Source organism: Tenrec ecaudatus, chromosome 8 (genome assembly GCF_050624435.1).
Source record: "Tenrec ecaudatus isolate mTenEca1 chromosome 8, mTenEca1.hap1, whole genome shotgun sequence".
Taxonomy (NCBI): domain Eukaryota; kingdom Metazoa; phylum Chordata; class Mammalia; order Afrosoricida; family Tenrecidae; genus Tenrec; species Tenrec ecaudatus.
The window spans coordinates 144,001,781-144,027,375 of record NC_134537.1 but is presented as its reverse complement, the minus strand read 5'-3'; the positions used below and the strand labels follow the sequence as shown (position 1 = coordinate 144,027,375).

The window sequence follows — 25,595 nt, the reverse complement described above, 5'->3', positions numbered from 1 at the left end:
ACTCCCTTTTCTTTTTTATTCCTTTCTCCCCACACTATTCTGTTTTCACCAAGTCTTTTCTCTCAGGGAACCTCGCCTTGGTGTGAACGATTCACCTTTCCGTTAGCAAAGATGTGCTGACTATTGCACCACAAGGGCTCCTTTGCTCAAATATACTTCCTATTAGTTTCGCCTAAAGCACTCAATCAAATATAAAGGCCCTTCAAAAAATTATCATCCTAGAATACTAAGTTAACTCATTTTAGGTGGTTTTATATTTTTCCTTTCATTTTTAAAATTTCATTTTAAATATTGGTAAGATTTAAAACAAGCTCTTTTTCCATTAACTTGTATAAAAATGAAAGGGTTCGGCAGTATCTAAAAGATTAAAACAACTGATGAAAAATTAAAGAAGTTCTAATAGGATATCCTCTGCTTATGAACTGGAAGAGAGTGGTGTTAAGAGGTCAGTATTCCCCAATGTAAGAGTGAGAAACTATAAAACATTTATGTAAAAAAATTGAATATCTAGAATATATTTTAAAAATCTTCAGTAACAGAAAAAGATGGGCAAAAAACTTCAACAGACATTATTCCAAACCTGACATACAAATAGCCATTGGGCACACCACTGAGATGGTTAGTACTTCAAAATATGGAAGTAACAGGTATTGGTGAAAAATGGAATCCTTGTGTCTTGCTAAAAGGAACATAAAATAGTATAGTTTGGCAGTTCCTCAAAATATTAAACATGAAATTCTCCTATGGCTCTAGTGCTTAACACATTGGACTGCTGACCACAAGGTCAGCAGTCCAAAACTACAGCCCTCTCCACAGGGAGATGTATGAGGCTTACTACTCCTGTAAAGTTTTGCAGGTTTGGAGACTCACAGGGGGTGTTTGACTCTGCCCTAGAGGACAGAGTCTGCCATCTGCATTGACTTGATGGCAGCACAGGTGATGCCCAAGGGCATTGGTTCTCAACCTTCCTAATGCTGCGACCCTTTAATACAGTTCCTCATGGTGTGGTGACCCCCGAACCATAAAATTATTTTTGTTGCTGGCCTCATAACTGTCATTTTGCTTCTGTTATGAATTAGGCAACCCCTGTGAAAGGGTAGTTCAACCCCCAAAGGGGTTGTCACCCACAGGTTGAGAACCGCTGCCCTAGGGGGATGCTTGATAATGTTCTCTAACATAAAATGACAATGATGTCTCTAAGGTGAACCTGAGATGATATAATATAAACTATGGATGCATGAATGGATTGGGGGCTTGCACTTTGTTCTTAGATTGAAAAGTTCTTTTAACATGGCCCTGCTTGATGCTCATGCCCATGAAAAGATCACTGAAACTATTGGTGCTACAATGAAGTGTAGTGAAGAAACTAGATGGTGCCTGGCTATAAGAATAGCATCTAGGGTCTTTAAAGGCTTATTTTCAAACAAACAGTCCTCTAAGTCAAATGTCAATTAAGTTTACATCATGTCAACTAAGAAGCACATCAGTTTGTGTGATCCAGGGATCCAAATCTAAAGGAGGGAAAGGCTTCAGGGTTAAAAGTGTGAACACCTAGTTTGCAGAAGGATATGGATGACAATGGTGGCCCAAAATCCATTTGAAGGATCCATACATGAATTCTGTCTCCAGGGAATGCCCTCTGATCATATTTGAGGGTTAAGAATAGCCCTGTTATCCCAGTCAATGATGGCAGATAAAGTAGGTCAAAATGTAATATCATTTGATCTTTTTTTAGACCAATTTTAAAGTTGTTCCTGTTTAAAACAAAGCAAATAAATAAATAAATAGATAAATAAGTAAATAAGTGAAGGGGGAAATGCACATAGATTAAGTCCCTGGGAATCTTCTCTGAGCATGGACCAAGGATGTGCATAGCCTGTTAACATGCAGAATACACTGGAAAGTAGATTTTTGCAGATGCCTGTTAGGTTAAGATATAGCATCCTATCATTTGATCTTCCTTATGATCCATTTAAATTTGTACCTAGGTTTAAATGTGTTCTGCTTCCTTTTTAATTGAGGTTTTTATGTTTTACTTTGTTATTCTTCTTAGTTGTTGTTGTTTAATGTTTTGCTGTATATGAAATTCAGGATAGGTAAATCCAGAGGCAGTAACTGGAAAAATGGTTCCTTGGGGGTATGGCAGTGGAGACTGGGGGTGGGGGATGGAGAGCTAATAATGATGAGTACAGGAATAAAGAAATATTCGACAGCTGACTGTAGTAATGACTGCACAACTCTTTCTGATGTGACTGAACTACTCAATTACCTTAATATATAACAATAAAACTGTGGGAAGAAAAAAATTGTCATATGATTCAATAATTCCATTTGGAGGTATAAATCCAGGAGAACCAAATATTTTTCAACTCCAGTGTTCACAGCTGTTTTAATCACAGTAGTCAAAAGACGGAGAGCAACTCAAGTTTCCACAAACAGGTGAATGGATAAACAAAACATTACTCTACCATATAAAAAGGAATAAAATTCTGATACATCCGACCTATAACATGAAAGAACCTTGAAAATAGTATGCATGCTAACTGAAATAAGGTAGACAAATATAGGATTCCATTTGTATGGAGTATCTAAACCCACTGCCATCAGGTCAATTCTGACTTATAGAGACCCTACTGGAAAGGGTAGACCTGCTCCCTAGAGTTTCCGAAGCTGTAGATCTTTACAGAGGCCAAAAGCCTCACCTTTCCCCCTTGGAGTGGCTGCTGCATTCAAACTGCATATCTTATGGTTAGCAGTCCAGTGCATAATCCACTCTGCCACAACGTCTAGCACAGTCAAATTCAAAGAGAGAAAGAAGATCAGAGGTTAAGAGGAGCTGAAGGATGAAGACCAAAGGCTGGAAAGCTATTGCTTAATGGGACCAAGTTTCTGTTTGAGATGGTGAGGCAGACTTGAGAATATGGAGTAATGAAAGCTGGACAACACATGGGAGTGGGTTGTTGCAGATGCCCGTTAGGTTAAGGTTATTACTAGAGCTGTTTTATGCACATTTAAATGGTCAAATTGGTAAATCTTCTTTAATATATTTTACCACAAAAGCAAAGCAAAAATCATAAGAACAGGATCTTGAATATGAACTTAATGGAGTGCTAATTTAACTATACCCAAGAAGATTTATTAAGCTCTAACTACATGACAAGTATACTATGCGTAAGTATAAGTATATTAAGTGTTAAGAAAATATATGTACGTGATTCTTGCTCTGAACTCTCTCGGGCAATAATAAATATAACAGCAAGCTGCTATAAGAAAAGGTAAGTTTAGACGCTTATACCAACACAGATGAAAAGTCAATTCAATAAAGAATCCAGACCAGGAATTTTTAACCGTTCTCACCTAGTTTTAAATACATTATCATTCCCTTAGAAGGTATACCAATATTCTCTCTGAACCCGAGCACAAGCACACCATTTCAGTCAGCCACAGTGAAAATGTTAACATACACATTTCTTAATCCCTGAAGTATTTTCACTATCAATCTGCAAACTACTGGATACCCCAATGCTTGTAAACCAAATGGTGATTTCTATAAACCCAAATGTGGGTTCATTTATAAAATTATAAGCAAACAGTACCTTTTATATAATAGAAGTACAAAGAAAGCATATTACATAAACTTTACATATTATTATCACTATTACTTAGTTAATAGTACATGTAAAGATTAAGCTCCTTTAAATTTATAAAATTGTTACTTATATTTCATAACACTGCTTTAGAATAAAGGAATACTTCTTACCTTCTGGAATTGGAATGCAACCCAAGAAAATGAAAGAAGAAGAAGGAAAAAAAAGCTTTTAATTTTTCTTTACAAAGCAATTTTTAACACTCTCCCTTTCCCACCCAGCAATATCCACCATTCTTCAAATTAGCAACCCCGTATTTGTTTTCATAAAACATTAATAGCTTCTTTAAATTTTACTAGCCCAAATAAAACTAGCTACACAATTAAGTTGCAGGAACTAGTCTAAATTACTTCTGCTAAGTTTGCTCTCTTTATTATGTGGCAAAGTAAAGCTATTTGAAGAATTTGAAGAGTTGGAGTTAACTGTGAACTATTCCCATGCTTTTCCATTCCAAGGAGCCATCATAAAGCCATCAGCTATGTTTGCTAGCTTCTCTTTGAACCACAAGGAAACTCACTGTGAATCTGAATTAACAACGGGTAATTTTCTCTATCAATATCTAAACACTTATTTCTTTGTTTTTTCTTTATTCATCATTTCTGACGCCCCTACTAGGTTTGCAGGCTTAAGAAAGACTGCAAATTAGTAGATAAAAATGATGCAAATCTAAATACCAAGGTATGAAGCAACATCAACTTTAGGTCAATAATGTGAATTCAGGAAATTACTAAATAAGCTCTCAATTCTTAAATTGAGCACAAGGAATTTCAGCTTGGTAAGTAATTAAATGAACCACCCTGCAGAGATAACAATTTCTGCTGAAAAGTAGCAGACAATGTTGACTGTATTTCCTTGCGATATACCATGGAGAAGGGAAAAATCTTTAAGCACTCTGATTAGATTTTGGTATGAGATGTGATAAAGCATTATAAACCTTAACTACATGGTAAATATATGTGAGAGAGATTAGATTAGTTTGTCATAAATAAATGTATTATCACTAAACAGATATAACTTAGAATTCCCAAAGAGGTAAAATTTTAACTGGGTAAATGTTTACTGGGCATGCTCTTAGTCAGATAGCCTCCAATGTGCTTTTTCTTTATAATTGCAACTCTAAGGCAGCTTAATATCTGGCTTGGGATACAACATTTGTATGTAAGATAAGCTCCTCGCTAGGTAGCAATTTTTAGTTCTGCAAAACAGCACATAAAGACGTTTAAAAGTATGGTTAGGACAATTCTTTAAATGTATATACACAATATGTACTGCCCTTTCTAAAGTCACTAAAAATGACTGAAGTTTTATTTCAGTATCTTTCAGGGGCAATTTATAATTTAAAAACCCACTACCCAGTGTCATCAAGTCAATTCCAAATCAGAGTAACCACAGGACAAAGTAGAGCTGCCCCAGAGGATTTCCAAAACTGCCATCTTTGTAGAAGCAGAGGGCTTCTGTCTGAGGGCAGTTCAAACCATGGACTTTTCAGTTAACAGGTGAGCAGGTGAGTGTTGACCCAGTGCATCACCAGGGTCGCCTAATTTATAATTAAGAAGCAATTAACATAATGGTGTGTTACAAGATGTGTCTGAATTTCAAAATAAAACAGCAAGTAACAAATCAGAAAGAGAGGGTGAAATAAAGAGGCAGTAAACCAAAAAATCACACTGTCACTGAGTTAATTTTGGCCAATGGCCACTCTTTGGAACAGGGTAGAACTGTTCCTATGGGTTTCCAAGACTGTAACTCTTTAAGGAAGTAGAAAGCCTCATCTTTCTCCTGTGGAGCAGCTGCTGGTTTTGAATTGCTGACCTTATGGTTAGCAGCCCAATGTGTAACATTCAGCCTCCTAGAGGCTCCTAAAACACACTGGGGGAAAAAAACAAAACCAGAGCCTAGAAGCAGTACGACTAGGTTTCTAGTTTTTTTTTTTTTGGGTTTTTTTTTTTTCGGGGGGTGGGGGTGGGGGTCTAGTTTTGCTGTGCTCCTTGCATGACCTTGGCAAAATCTCAATCTACATGGACCTTAATTTCCTCAATAATAAAATAAGATTTAACTACTGTATCACAATCTTTTTCAGCGCTAAGACTCTATGACTGAAAGGATATAATTGATATGAAAAGGGGGGGGGAGAGAAAGAGAATAAGGAATGCAAGTGAGATGACATATTTGGGAGTAATGTTAGGCATGAGCAACATCATTATGTAGTCCAATAGTACGCTTCGTTTGTAAGGGGTAAACTGGCCATTATCACTGTGTAACTAGCACTTTCCTTTCCGGGTCATCTCCATAAAGATGAAATGCTTTTATGTATTCCCTGACTTCTTGCAAAGGTCATAAATAAATAACCACCTATACTCAGAGGCTAGGCAATTGGCTGGGTTCATATAATTAACTCCACAACTTAATCCTCCACACCAATCTTATGGTGTAAAAACTTCAAATTAAGTTATAAACTATGATAGTTCATTAACCTTTGGCATCACCTATGAACAGTTGAAGTCAGAGAATATTAATCTGTGGATTCCAAATGTATGAACATCAAGAATCCCCCCCTTTCTATTCAATGAATGGAAAGATAAAATAATGATGATGATGATAAATGGGACAAGTGGTCTCTGGGAATGTTTTACTCACTGTTTTTAAATTGCCTTCCTAAAAACTCTATGAGCTGATATAAGAAGAGTCCGTATAACACAGCTAATAACATGACCAAATTAGGTGAAGAAAACTCGCATGGAGGAAAAAGCACTAACAGTGATGGCTACTCAGAGGGAAGGCTGGATTCCTTCCACGCTTAATGGAGCTGTCAAAAGCACAACGGTAAAGATGAATGGCAGCCACAGCTGACTGAGGGGGAAAGCTGGTATTCAACTAGCCTAGGTATCAATAAGTGATAGCAGTAAGATTAGTACGATAGGTCTAATGGTATATTTAAGGACATGTTTTATAAGCTATTCTGTGTATGTGTTTTGTCAATAGTGAGTATTCTCAATGTGTATGTTTAGTTCTATTTTTGATAGGCCAAACTTTAAAAAAACAAACAAAACCTCACTTCCATAAAGTTGAAATAACCCCAGATTACTCCAAATGCACACAATTAAAGTAAGATTGGGTTCTTAACTACCAGAAACAGCTGGAATGGTGAAGTGGTAAAATATATGATATACTTCTAAACCATCAGGTTGACTATTTATAACCATATTGGATGATACATACACATAATTCTGTTTCCCTTTGGAATTTTTCAAAGGTAAAAAATGCATTATTTAAGTATAAAGAAAATGTTTTGAAAATGATGGCAACATATGTACAAATGTGCTTGATACAATGGATGTATGCATGTATGCATGGATAAGAGCTGTATGAACCTACCATAAAATGATTTCTAAATGCATATTTTAAAATGTTCCTTCATTATCTAACTTGTAACATAAGTAAAAATACATTATCAAAAAAGGAAATGGATGTATATCTAGATTCTAATACATCAGAAAGTATATTACCTCCTAACGTGTCAGAACCTAGAAACAAGTATTAGACATTAATCTTTGAAAATAGACTCTAAAGCCCGATTGTTACTCCTTTTTTTACATTGCTGCTTTTATATCTATGACCAAACCAATTCTCATAAATTTCCTATTTTACTTTTTGTCCACAATACACTCTCAATCAACCCTTAGTTAATCACGTCCCTCACCTCAGCAGTTTACCCTCAGGTTCATATACAGTGAAATGGCAGCTGTTCAATCAAGAACCTAGAAATTTCCCACTTTATTTTCACCTCCCACATCCACTCCATCAGCAAATCTTGTCTACTCTGACTGAAATAGATGCCTCAAATCTGTCTATGATCTTCAGTTCCACTTACTTTAAACCAAATTCAAAGCACTATCGTTTTAAGGACAATTTACTACAATAGTATTCTTACTAGTCTCCTAGTTCCTTAGACTCCTGGCTGCTCCAGTCCACTCTTTATACAGTAACTGTGCTGAAGTTATATAAAATTTCTTACTCTGCCTCGGCTACCCATGTCTCTGAGGAGCACTAGTGACATAGTGGTAACCAATCGGGCTGCTAAATGAAAGTTCAGGAGTTGAAAACCACCAACAGCTCCATGGGAGAAAGGCAGGGCTTTCTACTGCCATAAAGAATTACAGTCTTGTAAACAAAACAGTAGTAGCTCTACAGGGTCCGATGAGTTTGCATTCACTTGATGGCAGTGAGTTTGGTTGGTTTTACCCCTGTCTCTGTACCTCCCACTGAATGTTTGGGTGGGACTATGCAAATAAGGCATATGAAACACTAAATAGAGGAGGAGTTGGTCAGTTTCAGTTGCCACTACCCCAGCTGTAAGGATGAACCATCGAAGAAGCAGGAACAGAAAGAAATTCCAGGAACATCAAGGAAAACGAACCAATGGAGCACATTTGGGATTTCTGTTTGAAGTGGCAGAGGCCGAGATCAGAGGCACCAAACCCAGCAAAGGCCCCATGCTAAGACCAGAGGCTGAGACAAAGAGACCATGAGGCAAAGCAAAGGAACACTATGGAAAGATGCCCAGAGACCGCAAAATCCAAGGGCTGAAAGGTTGAAGACTGGAGGGAGACTTGGCTACTCAAGGAGGAATCAATGACTGTATCCTTACTGTTTACTAAACCTAACCAGTTGACTTCTCTAATAAACCTTAATTTTGAGTACTGTCTGTAAGTTCTGTGTGGCTATTGCAATGAATTCTCAAACTAGGCAAAAAGGTAGGGTCGTGGGAGGAAATGATTACCTATTTAGCCAGGGCAAGATTTAAACATTTAATCATCGCAAGTCATAAAGGTTTCTTAACTTTTTAAAGCAACTACCCAAAGATCTGAAATAAACAAAAAAGATGGTGCATTGGGATGTGAAGTGAAAATGTGATTCTTATAAGGATGTGTAGTTAAAGAATTTACTCCAATCAAAAAGAAGCCTGGACTTTACCTTCAACTTGAAAACTAGCTTCATGATTCTGTTTACCTGGAGATCTTGTGCTTCTCTATGTGATTTGGAATGGGGTTTTGAGTCATACCAACAATGGGACTTAGGGTGAGGACTTTGAAGCACACAGTGGATAAAGACTGAGATTATGATGGGGCCTCAGTAAAGACTGGACAACAAGGTTTCGTTAGCTTCCCTAAGCTAACAACACTCACCACCCTGGAGCCCATGCTGACTCAGTGACCCTATATGGCAGGGGAGGTCTGCCCCTGCGAGTTCCAAGACTAAGTCTTTACAGAAGTAGAAAGCCCTGTCTTTCTCCCAAGGAGTGGCTGGCAGTTTCAAACCGCTGAGCTCGATGTAAGCAACCCAAGGCATGGCCACTGTGCCACCATCCTCCTCACATATTGTCACACAAAGAATCGCTGCATTTGAATTATGGTGCTGGATTGTCAAAAGACAAACAAATCTGTCTTAGAAGTACAGCCAGAATGCTCCAGATTGCACTTTAGACATGTTATCATGAGAGACAAGTCCCTGGAGAAGGGCACTGTGCTTGGTAAAGTAATGGGCAGAAAAAAGAAGAGGCCCACAATGATATGGACTGACGCACTGGCTCCAACATTGGGCTCAAACGTAAGAACAACTGTGAGGCGGTGCAGGATGGCGTGGTGTTTTGTTCTGTTGTACACAGAGTTGCCAGGAATCAGAAGTGACTCGACAGCACCTAACAACAATGACAACACACCTTACTACATTAGAGGTAAGCAACACTTGCGATCAGTATTCAGGCCTAAGCCAAAAATGATTGTATAGACCAGATTTCCTAGTCCTCTTACCTAAAGTAAATGAAAGTCAAATTCACAAGCGAAATCTGCTCTTGTTCATTCCAACACGGTAAGACCAAATGGCGCTACGAAGGGACATTAGAGAACCCTAGCAGAGCTTATTCCCCAGGTCACAAAACCAGCATTCCTGGTCTCCTTAGCTTTGCGCAATTGTGCTTTAATTTATCCTAATTTATGAAACCTACTCTAATTCAACAAAATATTTAAAGGGTGATTCACTTTTTAAAAAATGTAGTAAAAAATGTTAAGTTTGTTTAACAAATGCCTTTTGATATTTTAATTTATAAATGTTTATATATAATCTCTCAGGAACACATATTCTACAAAAATCATAAAACCAAATACAGCCATTGTGTTGATATCGACACATACTGACCCTATAAGACAGGGTAGAACTGCCTCATGTGAGCTTCCCAGGCCAACTTTTACCGGAGTAGAAAGCCCCACTGTCTTCCTCAGAGCAGCTGGTGGTTTCAAACTGCTGACTTTGTTGTTAGCAGCCCAACAAGTAACCACTACACTACCAGGGTTCCTTTGTTCTACAAAGTAAGGTATAATCATTTTGACATTTCATAGTAAGAAACCAAATTTGATTTATTCATAGTCTGTTAAAGTTAGGTCACAAAAGGGGAAACATTTTTTTCTTATTTGCATTAGAACTGAAATAAATTTCACCTTGAAGAAAATAATAATTTAATTCTGGAATATAAATTGGCTACTTATTACAAAATATCTTGTAGAACATTTACAAATTTATGAGAACTTCCTGTTTCTCAACAGAGACAGCACTGATATCTAAGCTGAACAACTTTTCAGTGTGAAAGACTATCCAAAAAGTTGTTAAATAACACAGTGATTCATTCCTTCTCCCTACTCACTGTGACAAACTGTGAAAATCAAAACTACCTCTCCCTAAAATTCTGGCCTTTCCCCCCAGGATGTTGTTACATGATACCATCCTCAGCTGAGAACCACTAGTACCAGTTATAAAATACCACAACCTTTTTCTACCTTCATGAAGAGCGCTCTAAAGCAGACTTCTCCCTTAATATGCTTAACATAACTTTATTATTTCTTGATGACAGCACTGATTATGAACAAGAACTATTCATGTGCTCATCTTTCTCCTGCAGAGCAACTGGCGGTTTCAAACTTCTGACCTTGTGGTTAACAGCCCAACATGTAACCAGCTACGCCACCAGGGGTCTTCATGTGCTATTATAACAGAATAATGCTCTTACAAATTAAAGTATGTGGTATCTGTGAATTTATATTCATTTTAAGCAACTATCTGCTTTAGATCCTTTTTCCATTTTAGCCAAAGTCCTTCTTTCCTAGATCTTGGTCTACTTCTTACAACCTCCCTGCACAAGGAGTACTTTTTACCCTACGCAGAACCACGCTTATTCCATCCCAAATCTGCCGCACAGATGAAGGCTTTGTAAAGATGGCTCCCGGTCTTCCTAAGAAGTAATGCGCATGGGCTTAGAGACAGCTACCTTCTTTCTCACTAAGAACATTCTTTTGCTTAAACACACTTTTAATTTTGTAGCTGCGCTATTCAGAATAAATAACTCAGATTCTTAACGAAGTTCATTACTAAGTCTTTCGTTTTGAGGACTGAAGTATACTACTGCTCTGCACTATCTACTGATACAAGCTGACTCCAAGTCAGTGATTTAGAGGGCAGCACAGGCTGCTCCAAAGGTTTCCAGGGTTGTCATACTTATGAAAGTGTACTGTCACATCTTTCACCCATGGAGCAACTTGTGGGTTCAAACAACCAACTCCTGGTATCAGCTGAATGTTTACACACAGTGATGCCAGGGCTCCTTACCAAACACTCCAATCTAATATTATAATTATTATTGAGAATATTGAAACAACTCACCTGATTTCTTTTAGTCCTTCTCTCTGGATAACTTGAAGAATTTCTTTATGACTCATGGGTGTATTGGGGTATTTTTCTAAGACCTGAGAAAGAAGTATTTAATTATAAATTATTATAAGTTCTTATTCTTATAATTATTTACACATTTAATGGCATTTCTGGTGCTTCTAATTGTTATCATTATATCTTAGTAATTACTTTCAGAACAAGCACACCAAGAAGACTTTTCAACCTTCTATTTTGAGGTAATAAGAAAAGTAAGGTTTTAATCACATATAGGTAGGATCTTCTTTCTCTCAGTAAAAAATAAGGCACAATTCTAAACAAAAATTGCTCAGAAATATTGACTCAATTATTCATCATTAATACATAATGTTAAATTCTGTGTACTTTCCATTTCCAGTCCTACATCTCCTCTCTACCTGTGGCCTACTACACCTATCACAGTCAAATAAATTCCAACTCTTAGGGACCCCTCAGGAGCCCTGGTGGGGTAGTAGCTATGTGTTGGGCTGCGATCCAAAAAGCGAAGAAGTGACCTTCTGGGGCAGAATACAACTGCTCCATAGAATTTCCTGGTTGGTTATCTTTATGGAGAGAGAAGGATGAGGGTTTCTACTACCGTAAACAGTCTCAAAAACCCAAAGGAGTAGTTCTGGACTGTCCTATGGGATTGCGGGTTTAGGCTTTGGAATCCTCATGGAGGCAGACTTTCCCCCATGGTGTAACTAGCACGGTCAAACCATCAACCTTTTTAGTTACTAACCACCGCACCACCAGAGATCCCTGGATTTCCTATAAGCCCCTTAAAAATAACCCATCTTTATATCTCCAGCAAAGCTAATCACAGACTATTCTATAATTTATTAACCAAAATAAATGAACAATAAAGTTATAATGACATTAAAAGATACGCTCTCCCCAAAATGCAACAAAACCCCTTGGTAGAATGGCAACAGATGGCCTAGAGACCTAGATCAGTGGTTTTCAACCTTCCTAATGCCGTGACCTTTTAATACAGGTCCTCATGTTGTGGTGACACCCCCCAGCCATAAAGTTATTTTCATTGCTACTTCATAACTGTAATTTTGCTACTGTGATGAACCGGGTGGCCCCTGTGCAAGGGTCGCTCGACCCCCAAAGGGGTCATGGCTCACAGGTTGAGAACCACTACCCCAGAAGGAAGGCTGGTTTTGCTGTAACTAGTACCTCACACCTGCTCTCTACCCACCCTCCTCAAGACCCAAGCAATCCAGTGGTGGTAACTGTATCCTTGAGGGGACCAGTCATGCATGGCTAGACAGGTACCTACAACTTCAAGAAAGGGGAATCCTCCATGAAACCAGATACTGTGGGTCCAACAAATGTGGGGTGAACTTTCATGACTATTATTCTGTCTTCTGCCCTGCTGCCTGGCATCATATGCAGGTGCGGTCACAGAAAGGATATGGCAACACAGAGAAACAAAGACCAGCCGACAAAAAAGTGAGGTCTCGAGGATCCAGGAAGCGCCAGGTAAATTATAAATATAAAGGAGCTTGGGGAAATGATGTCATGAAGTAATAAAGTTCTGCAAGTACTCCTAGGCTCACACACCTTGGTGGCGCCTCTGTGGAAGTGACCTTGAACAACATACTGCTGGACAGACCAGTGCTCAGTTCTCACATCAGTCACTGAGTAGTTCAAATTTAGAAGAGATCTGAATGGCTTTGCAAAAGATACCGACATTGGGATTTGGGTACACAAAAGTAGGCAGGACCTTGCAACACACACCTAATGACGTCAAATGCCTGTTAAAACACCCTTGTGCACACTCACACATGTGCACAGACCCTACATTCTCCATAGACCAAGACACCGAACATCACAACATATTACCAAAATGGCCAAGATACAACCCAAACTCACAAAAGAACCAGAAACATCAAAGAAGCGAAAGACTATCAACAAATTTAAGATGACTTGTTGGAATGATTAGACAAAGATGTGAAAATAGCTAATTCCATGGATGAAGTTTGAAAATATTATGCAAAAAAATCTGTCAGATACAAAATTAGATTATTGTAGAATTTATAAAAAGAAACAGACAAATGTGCAAAGACAAATATTTATAAATAATTATACCAGGAGCTGCGGGGGGGGGGGGGGGATTTGAAAAGGAATTTCTTTGAAAAGTACTGAGTTTGTGTTTGTTGTTGTTTTTAAATCCCCCTTGAGTCAGTTCCAACTCATAAGTACAAGAGAACAAAACACTGCCTTCCTCACAATTACTATGACTGCGAGCTGACTACTGCAGCCACTGTGTCCATCCATCTCATCCAGGGTCTTCTTTTTCACTGGCCCTCTACCAAGCATGATCCTTTTCCAAGGACTGGTCTTCCCTAAATAACATATCCAAAGTATTTGCAATGTAGTCTTGTCATCCTTGCTCCTAAAGAGCATTTTGGCTGTCCTTCTTCCAAGACGGATCTGTTTGTTCTTTACACAGTCCATGGTACACTCAGTATCCTTCACCAATACCATAGTTCAAACGCATCAATTCTTCTGTGGTATTCCTTATTCATTGTCCAACTTTCTCATGCATATGAGGTAAGTGAAATCTGGGAAGTTGTACAACAGGGTTGTATCCTCTCATGAAATGTGTTCAAACTGTAAGCTGAACAAATTAGAGAAGCTGAACTGTATGACAAAGAACACGGCACCAGGATTGGAGGAAGATTTATTAAAAACTTACAATGTGCAGATGACACAAGGTGGTTGCTGAAAGTGAGAAGGATTTGAAACACATGCTGATGAAGATCAAGGATTACAGCCTTTGGTGCGGATTACAAACAAAATCCCTCCAAATGGACCAACAGATAATATGATAAACTGAGAAAGACTGAAGTTGTCAAGGACTTTATCTTGTGTGGATCCACATTCAAAGCTCATGGAAGTAGCAGTCAAGAGATCAATGACGCAGTGCATTAGGTAAATCTGCTGAACAAGACTTCCTTAAAGTATTAAAAAGTGAAGATTTACTTTGAGGACTTAAGGCCTGCCTGACCCAAGGATGCTATCTTCAATCACCTAATAAGCTTGTGAAAGTTTGTAAATGGACAGTGTAAAAAAAGACCCTCAACAAGATGGACTGACTTTTACTGTTACGATAATTAGTAACTCTTAAACACTACTATGTATTTAGTATTGCAAATGAGGAATTTATGAAATAAGCACATTCAGCAAATCTCAGCTGGAAAAATTAAAGAAAAATATTCTAGGTTTGAGTTGTAGTACTAAAAGGTTCATGGACAAAATATTGAATGGTGCAGAACACATCAAGAGAAAAATGGAAAGAATACACAGAGTCACTATATCAAAAAAGATTGGTCAACATTCACCCATTTCAAGATATAGCCAATGATAAGCAGCTAATAGTATAGAAGAAAAAGGTCCAAGTTGCACTAAAGGCACTAGAGAAAAATAAAACAGCAACAACAAAAAGCTCACCACCATCAATTCGACTCACAGCAATCCTATAGGACGGAGAATAGCCCGTGTGGGTCTCTGAGACAGTACATCTTTCTAAGAGTAGAAAGCCTCATCTTTCTCCTGCAGGAAAAATAAAGCTAGTGGTTTAGAGCTGGCACCTTAGGGAGGGGTTTGCCAGGTAGGTGGGGGGAAGGGGGGAGCACCACAGGGGAGGGGGACAGGACAGACCTTCAGGGATTGACAGACTGCTAATAGAAATATTTCAACAGGCTGATGAAGTACTAAAAGGACTCACTCATCTATGCCAAGAAATCTGTAAGACAGCTACCTGTTTAACTGACTAGAAGAAACTCATTATTTGTGTCATTTCCAAAGAAAAGTGACCAAACAGACAGTGGAAATCAAAGAATAATATCACATGCAAGTATACTTTTTGCTGAAGATCGTCCCAACAACAGCTGCAGTGGTACACTGACAGGCAGGTGCCAGAGAGCCAATCGAGATTCAAAAGAGGGCATGGAATAGGGATATAATTGCTGACACTAGATACTGTGTTCTATTAACTATGAAAAAACACTCAACTGTGTGATTCATTACAAAACATGAGTAACACTGAGAAGAATAGGAACTCCAGAACATTTCATGTTGCTCCCAAGAAATCTGTACATGGTACAGAGTTTGAACAATACAAGGGCATTCTGCATAGTTGAAAGTCAGAAAAGGTGTGCTTCAGGATTGTAACCTTTCGCCATACTTATTCAGTCTGTATGGTGAGCAAATAATCCAAGAAGCTGGACCATATGACGAAGAATGCAGCATTAGCGTTGATGGAAGGCTTATTAACAACCTGTGCCATGCAGAAGACACATGCTTGCTTACTTAAAGTGAGGAGGATTTGAAGCAATTGTTGATGAAGAACAAGAAGTGCATTCTTCAGTATGGACTACAACTAATGTTAAGACCAAAATCCTCACAACTGGACCAATAGATAAAAATCATACTAAATGGAGAAAAGATTCAAGTTATCAAGGATTTCATGTGCTTGGATCCACAATCAATGCTCAGGGAGCAGCAGTCAAGAGATCAAACAACGTATTTTACTGGGCAATTCTGCCGTACAAAGAAACTGCAGGATAGCTCCATTCTCCTGGCCCCTTTGCTTCTCAGTTACAACAGGTGCTAGAATGGCAGCATGGCAACGACTGGAGACATGCAGGACAACCCCTTAATGCAGTGGTGACACTGCTTGTGTCACCACTACAATAATGTAATCCACTCCAACAACCAACACAGCATGATCCAAAATTCCCAATTTCCTGTAACAAGGTCGAATGATCGTAAAGCATCGAGGCAGAGTCCCAGTCCTCGAAGAGCGAGCATACAAACCAAGCCCTTAGTACATGAAGAGTTCTTCTGTAGACCAGGATGAATGGAGGGTAGATAATGCCTCTAGATGCTGTTTCAGGAAACTTCATTTCAACTATCTTTTGGGTTTGTTTGCTGATTGGAATTCCAGGTCTGTCACTCTTGTTACATTGTGAACATTCAAAACGAAGAGAAAAATTAGATGACAATCATTTCCACTTAACTACTTTCTACTTTCAGTCACTAAATTAAAGTAGCAGTACAGGGGCAAACCTGTACCTTGACATGCAAAAAGTTCTCCTAATACTCCACATTCAAACTGAAATCTTTGATGAAGCCTCTGTGTTTAATGGATATTAATGAATAAAAACTGCTTGATTAATCTTTTTTAAAAATCTGCTGCACAAGACCTTTTTAAAGTAAATAATTGATGCAACTGAATTATAGTGTTGGTGAAGATAGTCAAAGTACCATGGACTGCCAGAAAAACAAATCTGTCATGAAATAAGTATAGATAGAAGAACAATCGTAAGATGTAAGAATGGTGAGACTTCATTTTACTTACATTGGGCATGTTGTCAGGACAGACTATTCCCTGGAAAAGAATATGCTTGAAAAAGGGTCAGCACAAAAGAAAATACTCATTCAGACGACTGACATAGTGACTGCAACAAAGGCCCGAACATAGCAATTGAGAGGACGATGCAGGACCAAAGAGTGTTTTGTTCTGTTGTACACATGATCATTGTGAGGCAGGACTGACTCAATAGTATCTAACATGAAATATGAGGAATACATAGGTAGGGGCAGGAGCCTTGGTAGGCTGGTGGTTATGTGTTGGGTTGCCAACTGAAAGGTCAGTAGTTCTAAACCATCAGCTGCTCTTCAGAAGAAGGACAAGGCTTTCTACTCCCATAAAGAGTTAATCTCAGTAAGTCACAGGGACAGTTCTATCCTTTCCTATAGGGTCACTATGAGTCAGAATTAACTTGCTGGCAGTGAATTGTTAAGGTATATAGTTAAGGATGTAAGTAAAACATTCTACAATATTTTAACTTACAGTGACTGAGAAATAACTGCTTTCATTATTGTCAGTCAATTATATGACAAACATCTTTGCTAGTTCTGGTATCATCTTCATCCAAAACTCCACCATGCCCCGTTTCGAGAAAATGACAAATGCTTTTTCTCAGGCTCCCTGTCCACTAATTTTCCCAGTATTTTCATTAAAAATCTCTATAATGTCATGCGCAATGACAATGATGGGCCTATAATGAAGTTTTAAGAAAATTGTGAACTGCACTCATGAGGAAAAGGTCAGGGAAATTGTGTGGAAGGTTTATTTCTCTCCCCATCAGGACAAGATGCGTGCTCATTCACTGAAGGTACCAAGGGCTGCCCTATGAGAATTTTGCTGGGAAACCTTACCCCACCAACACTATAGCCCTGATCTTGTCCCTTCAGATTTCTTTTTGGTCCTAAAGCTCAAAGAATATTTCAAAGGAACACAATATTAGTCTCTTGAGGGTGTCAAAACTATTGTTTTGCCAAGGTGTAAGTCAAAGGGCTTAGAATTCTTTGGAGAAAGGAGAGAGGAAATTTATAGACCTAGAGAGAAGATATGTTGAGAAACAACTGCTTAATACTCTGGTATTTTTATTTACTGAGTTTCTATGATTTTGTAGCAATGTCCTTGTATATGCAGTTCATATAAATACATTGTGTCAGATTAAAAGTTACAGAAATGCAGAACAATTTCAAAAAGCCAAAACGTTACTATTGTGTAAAGTGGAATTTTTGTTTCCTTAAGCCTGTTTACATTAAGTATCCATATGTAACATCTGGAAATTAAGATACTCTGTAAGAAAAAAGAGTAAAGTAGCACAAGAAATATTTGCATTCATATGCAAAAAAACAAACAATTTTGGTTAGCTAATCATAAGGAGGAAGGCTATCTGAGTTCAAATCCCAATTCTGCCACTAAGTAGTGGTGAGAGAATCTGAGTGATGGGTTTGCCTTGTTGTCTTCAAAACATTCATATTACACAGGATAATGGTGAAGAACTTGAGGGGTGAAATAACCATTTGACTATCAACCTAAAGTTTGCCAGTTTACAGTTAAATCTACCCCGTGTCTCTACGGAATAGACTTGGGGGCCTGCCTCCATAAAGATTGCACCCTAGAAGCCCCTCAGAGGCAGTTCTCTGTCACATTAGGCTGCTATGAGTTTAAATCAACTTGTCAGCACCTAATAAGAACAGTGGTAATGATCAAATTTAATATTTCTCATTTACTATCACAACAAGGAATTAGTTGGCTTTAATGTGGCTGAATTTTGCTGTTCATATAAAAATAAGTATGGAAATTAAGACATAAGATCTTAGAAATGGTTGGAGATCTCAAAGTTTTGTGTGTCTTTTTGGGAGCATTTCACTGATTTTCCAGATGTTCTGTTCTGTAATGAAACAAAGGAAATCAATTATAACAACTTCTGTTTTGCTGTTTCCATTTTAGAATGGCTTATCACCAGCTCCTTTAAATAGATAGGCATTTAGAAGTTTGTTGTTATTTACCCAAAAGTTTCTATACAGGAGCCCTAGTGGCATAATGGATTGATTACCCATTGCGCTGCTAAATGCAATGTCAGCAGCTCAGAACCACCAGCCTTCCTATGGGAGAAACAGGCGGCTTTCTACTTTCATTTAAATTTAGTTTCAGGAACCCACAGGGGCAGTTCTACTTCGTCCTATAGGATCACTACGAGTCAGAATCAGCTTGAAGGCTATACTTTTGCTTTCTTTTTGAAATACACACTAGTCAAGGCTGCTGTTATTATCCAATTACAAAGACATTTTAAAATACATGGTTTCATCTGTACAAGTTACAGTCACACACAGCTGTTGTCATTACTATCAGGGTTTTTAAGATTCCCTGATTTTTGACAATTTTTCTGGTGCTTTAGCTATAATACTGTAGTCATTAATATGTATGACCCTGTAGCATTACTGTTATAATTATAATTATCACTAGAAAAGTAAAGAAAAGGAGAAAAATCAAGAAAGGTTTACATTCAGTTACCAGTAATGTGATTAATAATGTAATTTAATATAGATTTTACAAAACACTGTTAGTATCCATATGCTCTAAGAACTATTTAAGAAATCTACACCTATACTTATTCTATGACTAAGTATTATTCTATGCCTAAAAGTGACTAAACATGACTAAGGATTCTGTATGGCTTGGTACAGAAAGTCTATGAGGGAGGAGGGAATTACACCATGAGTTATCACCAAATGAGGCAAGCTACAGTAAGAATGTTAAAAAAAAGTTAAAAGGGTATTGTGGTACATGTGAGTATAAAAGTTTTAATATCTCTAATAATGTACCACAATATTATTCTTTTAGTTTATTCTTCATTTTTATAATTTTTCTTAGAGATTTTAAAATTTACTATAAATATTGTAACTGAATGGTCTTTTCATTTCTTTTAGCACTTGTACATTAAATGTGGTTTCAGTTTGATAAGATATTTCCAACTTTTCATTACAATTAGTTCTTTAAATTCATAATAAGAATGTGTACATTTTTAAACATTAGAAAAAAGTACAGACACAGAGGAGGGAAAAAACAAAATAGCGACACGTACTTTTGAGTTAAAAGACTGCATTAAGCTATTACAGTCACCACTGCTGTTGAGTCAGCGTGGACTTACAGCAACCCTACACGGGGTTTCTAAGACTGTAAATCTTTATGGGAGCAGACAGCCTGATCTTGCTCCAAGGGAACAGTTAGTGGGTTTCAACAGCTGAACTTAAGGTTATCAGTCTAATGCTTACCCAACAGGGTAATCAGGACATATGCATATATAAAATATATTCATATGTGTATGTTAAAATATACATTGATAGAAATCTCTTTATCTGACTTTATATTCATGAATAATATAATAATAAAAGTGATACTTCTGAGTGCTCAATGACTATAATTTTTTATATTGTTAATATTATTGCTATACACAGATTAGATAAAAAGCCATCGAATAAAGCTCCCATCACTCAGATTCTAAAACAAAACAAAAAATCATTAGTCTTTCTACAAGTTTAATGTAAGTGGAAAGAGTATAATAGTTTTGCAAACAGCTTTAACCACATGAGGGCAGTGTTTATCAAACAAAACCTATTCCATTGGAACTGGTCATGGAAATACAAAATTATATATATATACTATTTTATACCATATAAATAACTGAGATGAAGAAATAAAATCAAAATTACACAAAAGTAATTAATGAAGCATAGTAGTTATGCTTTGGGCTGTGATCAAAAGACAAGGCTTTATACTTCTATAAAAAGTTAGTCTCACCTGAAACCCACCTGTAAGATAATTGGACAGTACCTCACAGAAGGGCCATATAGAAGGGATGATATATCCGAGGTACAGTATAGCACTGAGGAAACACATAACTATCTTCTACCTCTTTAATATTTCCTCCCTTTACTATTATGGTCAAGTTTTACTTCATTAATATTTTCAGATCTGTATATGTTCATTTGTATAATTAAGATCTTTCGATGCATGAAATCCAAGACCCTTCAGAAACAGTAAGAAGAGTAAAGAATTCCTGAGGGTAAGGGAAGAGGAGTGGGTGGGGACTGATAGCAATGATGACTGCATAACCCCAACTGAAGGGAACAAGTAACAGAATTATAGGTGAATGGAGACATTGGATGGTGTAAGATAGGGCAAAATAAACAATAATATATAATAGCATTCCTGGGGGCTGGGGGGGATAAAGGGGAGCTGATATCAAAGAATTCAAGAAGAAAATGTTTTGAAACTGATGGTGGCAACAATCGTCTGATTATCCTTGATGTAACTGAATTATGGATTGCTTTAATATCTGTAAGAGCTCCCAATAAAGTGATTTTTTTTTTTAAAGTTACAGTCTCAGAGATTCACAAAATAGTTCTGCCCTGTGCTGTAGGGTCCCTATGAGTCACAACTGACTAGATGGCAGGGGCAAAGTCATAGCAGTGAGTGAGTGAATGAGATCACTCAAAGAATGTGCAAGTTAAGAAGAGATCAGGGCCTATACAACAGAATCCTGAATATACCAATGCTTCTATTGGGGGATGGGGGTGGGGGGGGCGACCAAAAGGAAAAAACAAACCCTAGTAAATACAATACTAAAGAATGACCAAAGGGGTAAGAAGAAAAATATGATGCCTCAGAAACGACAAAAGCAGTAAGGGGCTCAATTACAGCAACTTCCTAGATGTATCCAAACACCTGGAATTGGTTTCCTGGATTAAAAGGCTTAGGACCATCATTTCTGGGGACACTCAGTCAACTGGCACAACATAGTTCACAAGGATAATGTTCTATATCTGGTGAGCAGTGTCTGAGATCTTAAAAGCTTGTAAGCTTGTGACAATCTAAGATACAACTATTGGTCTCCGAAGTCAGACTTAATATTATACTGTTAGAGACTAGAACAGAGGAGAGGAACAATCGGTCCACGGGTTGTATAAGGCCCACAAAATCAGCAACACCAGCCAACATCACATGCCTCATCAAAGAGAAACAGTTCCAGTCAACACATTAGGAGAGAGTTAATTGAATGTTTGACCAAATATACCAAGCTAATTTTTAAGTTGATACTTTATGACTTGAACATGATATGTATCCAAAAGGTCGTTGGCAGAAAAAAAGATCCCTCATCCCCTGAAATGAGGAACCCCCAAGACAAGTGGCCTAAGAGAAATCCTTTTAGCTTGAAATGACCCTACACCCAGAAGTCAGCTTTCATCCAAATAGATTGACTTGTAAAACAAACAATACCACCCATGAGCACTGTACTCCCTTAAATAATCAAGTTTATGAAACCAAATAGTCAACAATTACCACAAGGTAAACATGAGGTAAAGAAGGGGCAGGGAAGCTATATTAATGAAAAGAGAAAGTAACCAGACGGAAAGGAAAATGTCACAGAACAATTTGTATAAAAATGGCAAGATATGACAAAATAATCATTTATAAATTACCAAGGGCTCATGAGGGAAGGGGGAACAGGGAGGGAGGGAAAAAAGAGGACTTGATGCTTAAGTGGAGAGCAAATGCTTTGAAAATGATGAGGGCAAAGAATGTACAGATGTGCTTTATACAATTTATGTATGTATGGATTGTGATAAGAGTTGTATGAGTCCCTAATAAAATGCAAAACAAAACAAAACAACTGTTAAATGGAAACCTAATTTTCTGCAGAAACTTTCACCTAAACACGATATATTTTTTAAAAATACAACTCTTCTTAATGTGTTTGAACTAATAAACTGTATGATAGGTAAATTATAAGCCAATAAAACTGCTGAAAGGGAGAGAATGAGGGGAAGAAAGGGGAGAGAGGAAGGAAAGAATGGAGAAAGGTAGGGAGGGGAAAAGCATTCTAAGAAGGATAAAGTGGTAACAATGTCAAAAGCTGTCTAGACATTGAAATAGTAACAGAAAAGTATCCACTCTAACAAGATCCTTAGCTAGCTTTACAAATTAATTCATTTAATTTGTTTGAGAAAGATCAGATTTAAGTGGGGCTGGCACTGAATGGGAGATGTGAAAATTGCAAGGGTGACAACCATTCTTTCTAAAACAGTGTAATCAACAGAGAGGTGTTTTGACAAAACTATGATACTGGACTTGTAGAAAAAGAGAAAGAAGTATCCCTAGTCATTACACCTCACTCCTAACCCCACTCCCAACAAAAGACAAATATAGAGGGCTTTAAAACTTTTCGTGAAAAAAAAAAAAACAGAATTAGAAGAGAGTGGCATTTCCGCGCAAACTTTTGAAGCCCCCTTGCAGATGCAAGTACCATTTTTAGCAAATCTTTTATTATCCACACTTGTGCTATTTACAATTTGACACTCAAGACAAAAAAAATTACAAGATGCAATGTCAAATGAGAACAAGGAACACATGGAATTTATAAGAGAACTAGTAATAGCAAAAGCGAATGACGAAAGAGCTTCCACCTTAATGCTTAGTATTATCTGTTCATCACTACCTCTGACCTGAGCATGCACTCTTCTGCTGGGCATCAGTGATACCAGACTCTCCTTGTTGCTCTACTTGTGTGACAGAATAAACCTGCCCCACCACATGATTTTCTTGGGGTTGCAGAGTCTGAACCAACTTATGGCAGTGAGTCTGTTTTTGTTTTGGTGCCCTACTACCTATATCTGCTGCTGCACATATAAGAGCAAAATGAAGGAAGCCTGGAATTCTTAAAATTCAAACAAACTAGCACTGACAGGAGTCATGGCTCAATAAATATCTGGGCCACCCTAGCAACCAAGCAGCCTAGGCTGGCAACAAGTAAGAGAAATTTAGAATGGTGCTAGGGATGAGAGCTGATGAATATCAACATAGCCAGCTTCAAACCACCTGCCATCATGGATACTATACCATACTCCAGTAAGTCATTTTCAAAAACTGCTGCTGGCTTCCATTTGGAAGAGCTGGCGACAAGTGTGAGCTGGATGAGAGAGGAGCCCAAGTTGTATAAGGAGCAGGCAGACTACAATAGATGCTTTCACTGTCCTGAAAAGGACACTCCCCCCCCCCCACCTCTCTGATTTCCACTGAAGCTCTCTCGGAGGCAGTTCTTCTAACAGGGTCAAGATCTTATCTTCACATATAATGCGCTCTTTCGGCTCCTTTTATTGCTTGACATCTAGTAACAGTTTTCAGAGTTGGTAATATTTAATTCTACAATGGCTACAAAACACAAGCACTTACACATTACACATCTGGAAAAGTAAATAGATCACCTTTCTGGAAAGTATTTTGGTAATCTGTAACTCTAGAGTCTTTCAAAGATTGACGACCTTGTACCCATTAACTTTTCTTTTCCCAACACTCACACTCACTGCAATTGAGTAAAATCTCTAAAAGCAAAGTAACAGAAATACATTAAGAGACCTAGGCATAAAAGTGTTCACTAAAGTGTCATCTGGAACAATGGAACAATAACAATAACCTACTGTTAAGATAATAACAATCATTTGAGCCTCCACACCATCCTCTCACTCCGCCAGAAATTCTTCATTCAAAAGCAAAGGCCAAGGATCTCTCTGAGTGACACCCCTCTCATTAGCACAGTATCTAGAACAAAGGATAACGAAAGGAATTGCACACACATTGAAAGCTGTTTTCAGGGGCCAGCCCCAATCCCAACGACATGGACACCTGCCCCTCCCCACAGAAGAATTTATTTCAGAGGACAGCATTGAACTTGTAGCTCAGGGAGACGGAGGGACATGCCTGATCCGAGCACACGGGAGCAAATGAAGGGGGAGGAAGAGAGAATAGAGCAAATCCTGGCCCACCAAGCCTTGAGGACCACATTCCCACTCAGCATAGTCAATCCACAAAGAAGACCATGTGGTCGGCCCCACTGAGACACGACACCCCTCACTGACTCATAACCCTACAGGAGACAACACTGGAGACACAGTGTGGGAAATGCACCTGATCTGATCCCACCACACCGAGGCAAAACACTAAGGGTGTGCAACAGAACAGAAAGGGGAACAGGGCAACGAAGTCCCCAAGGAATAACAAAAATAGACTTGGGGCCAGGGCTTGGCACCCCATCAGACTCGACCGGAAAACACTCCTAAAGGCCAACAAACAGTCCTTAAACTAATTACAAGCTTGTATTTGTTGTTGTTTATCATTGGCTTTCTGTTGTTTTCTTTTCTTTTTTTGCTTTGTTTTGCTCTATCTTGTTTTTTTGTCCATGTCATTATCTCCACAGGTCTGTCTACATAAAATAGTCTGGATGAACAATCTGGAAGAGAAAACAACAATCAATGGTTCTGGAGAGACATGGGAGAAGGGGAGGAGGGGGGAGAGGGGGAAGGAAGTGGTGTTAACAAACTCAGGGGCAAGGGAACAAGTGACCCAAATCGGTGGTGAGGAGGGTGTAGGAGGCCTGGTAGGGTGTAATCAAGGGTAATGTAACCAAGAGGAATTACTGAAACCCAAATGAAGACTGAGCACAATAGTAGGACAAGAGGAAAGTAAAGGGAAATAGAGGAAAGAGCTAGGAGGCAAAAGGCATTTATAGAGGTCTAAATACAGGCATGTACCTATGTAAATATATTTATATGAGGATGAGGAAATAGACCTATGTGCATATATGTTTAGGTTTAGTATTAAGGTAGCAGATGGGCCTCCACTCAAGTACTTCTTCAATGCAAGAACACTTTGTTCTATTAAACTAGCATTCCATGATGCTCACCTTCCCAATAAGATCACTGAAGATGAATGGGAGCATAAGCAAATGTGGTGAAGAAAGTTGATGGTGCCCAGCTATCAAAAGAGATAGTGTCTGGGGT

At 38.2% G+C, this 25,595-nt stretch overlaps 1 protein-coding gene across 2 annotated transcripts in view; it reads right to left on the bottom strand.

Annotated features, from left to right (window-relative positions):
• Positions 1-25,595, bottom strand: part of ASXL2 (ASXL transcriptional regulator 2) — a 133,275-nt gene that overhangs the window by 77,213 nt on the left and 30,467 nt on the right. Inside the window, exon 2 of one of the 2 annotated variants that reach the window (XM_075557008.1) lies at positions 11,358-11,440. The exons of the other annotated variant lie outside the window; for it this stretch is intronic. Within the exon in view, the coding sequence (XP_075413123.1) occupies positions 11,358-11,440 (83 nt within the window). The remainder of the gene's footprint in view (positions 1-11,357; positions 11,441-25,595) is intronic. 2 annotated transcript variants of the gene reach the window in all.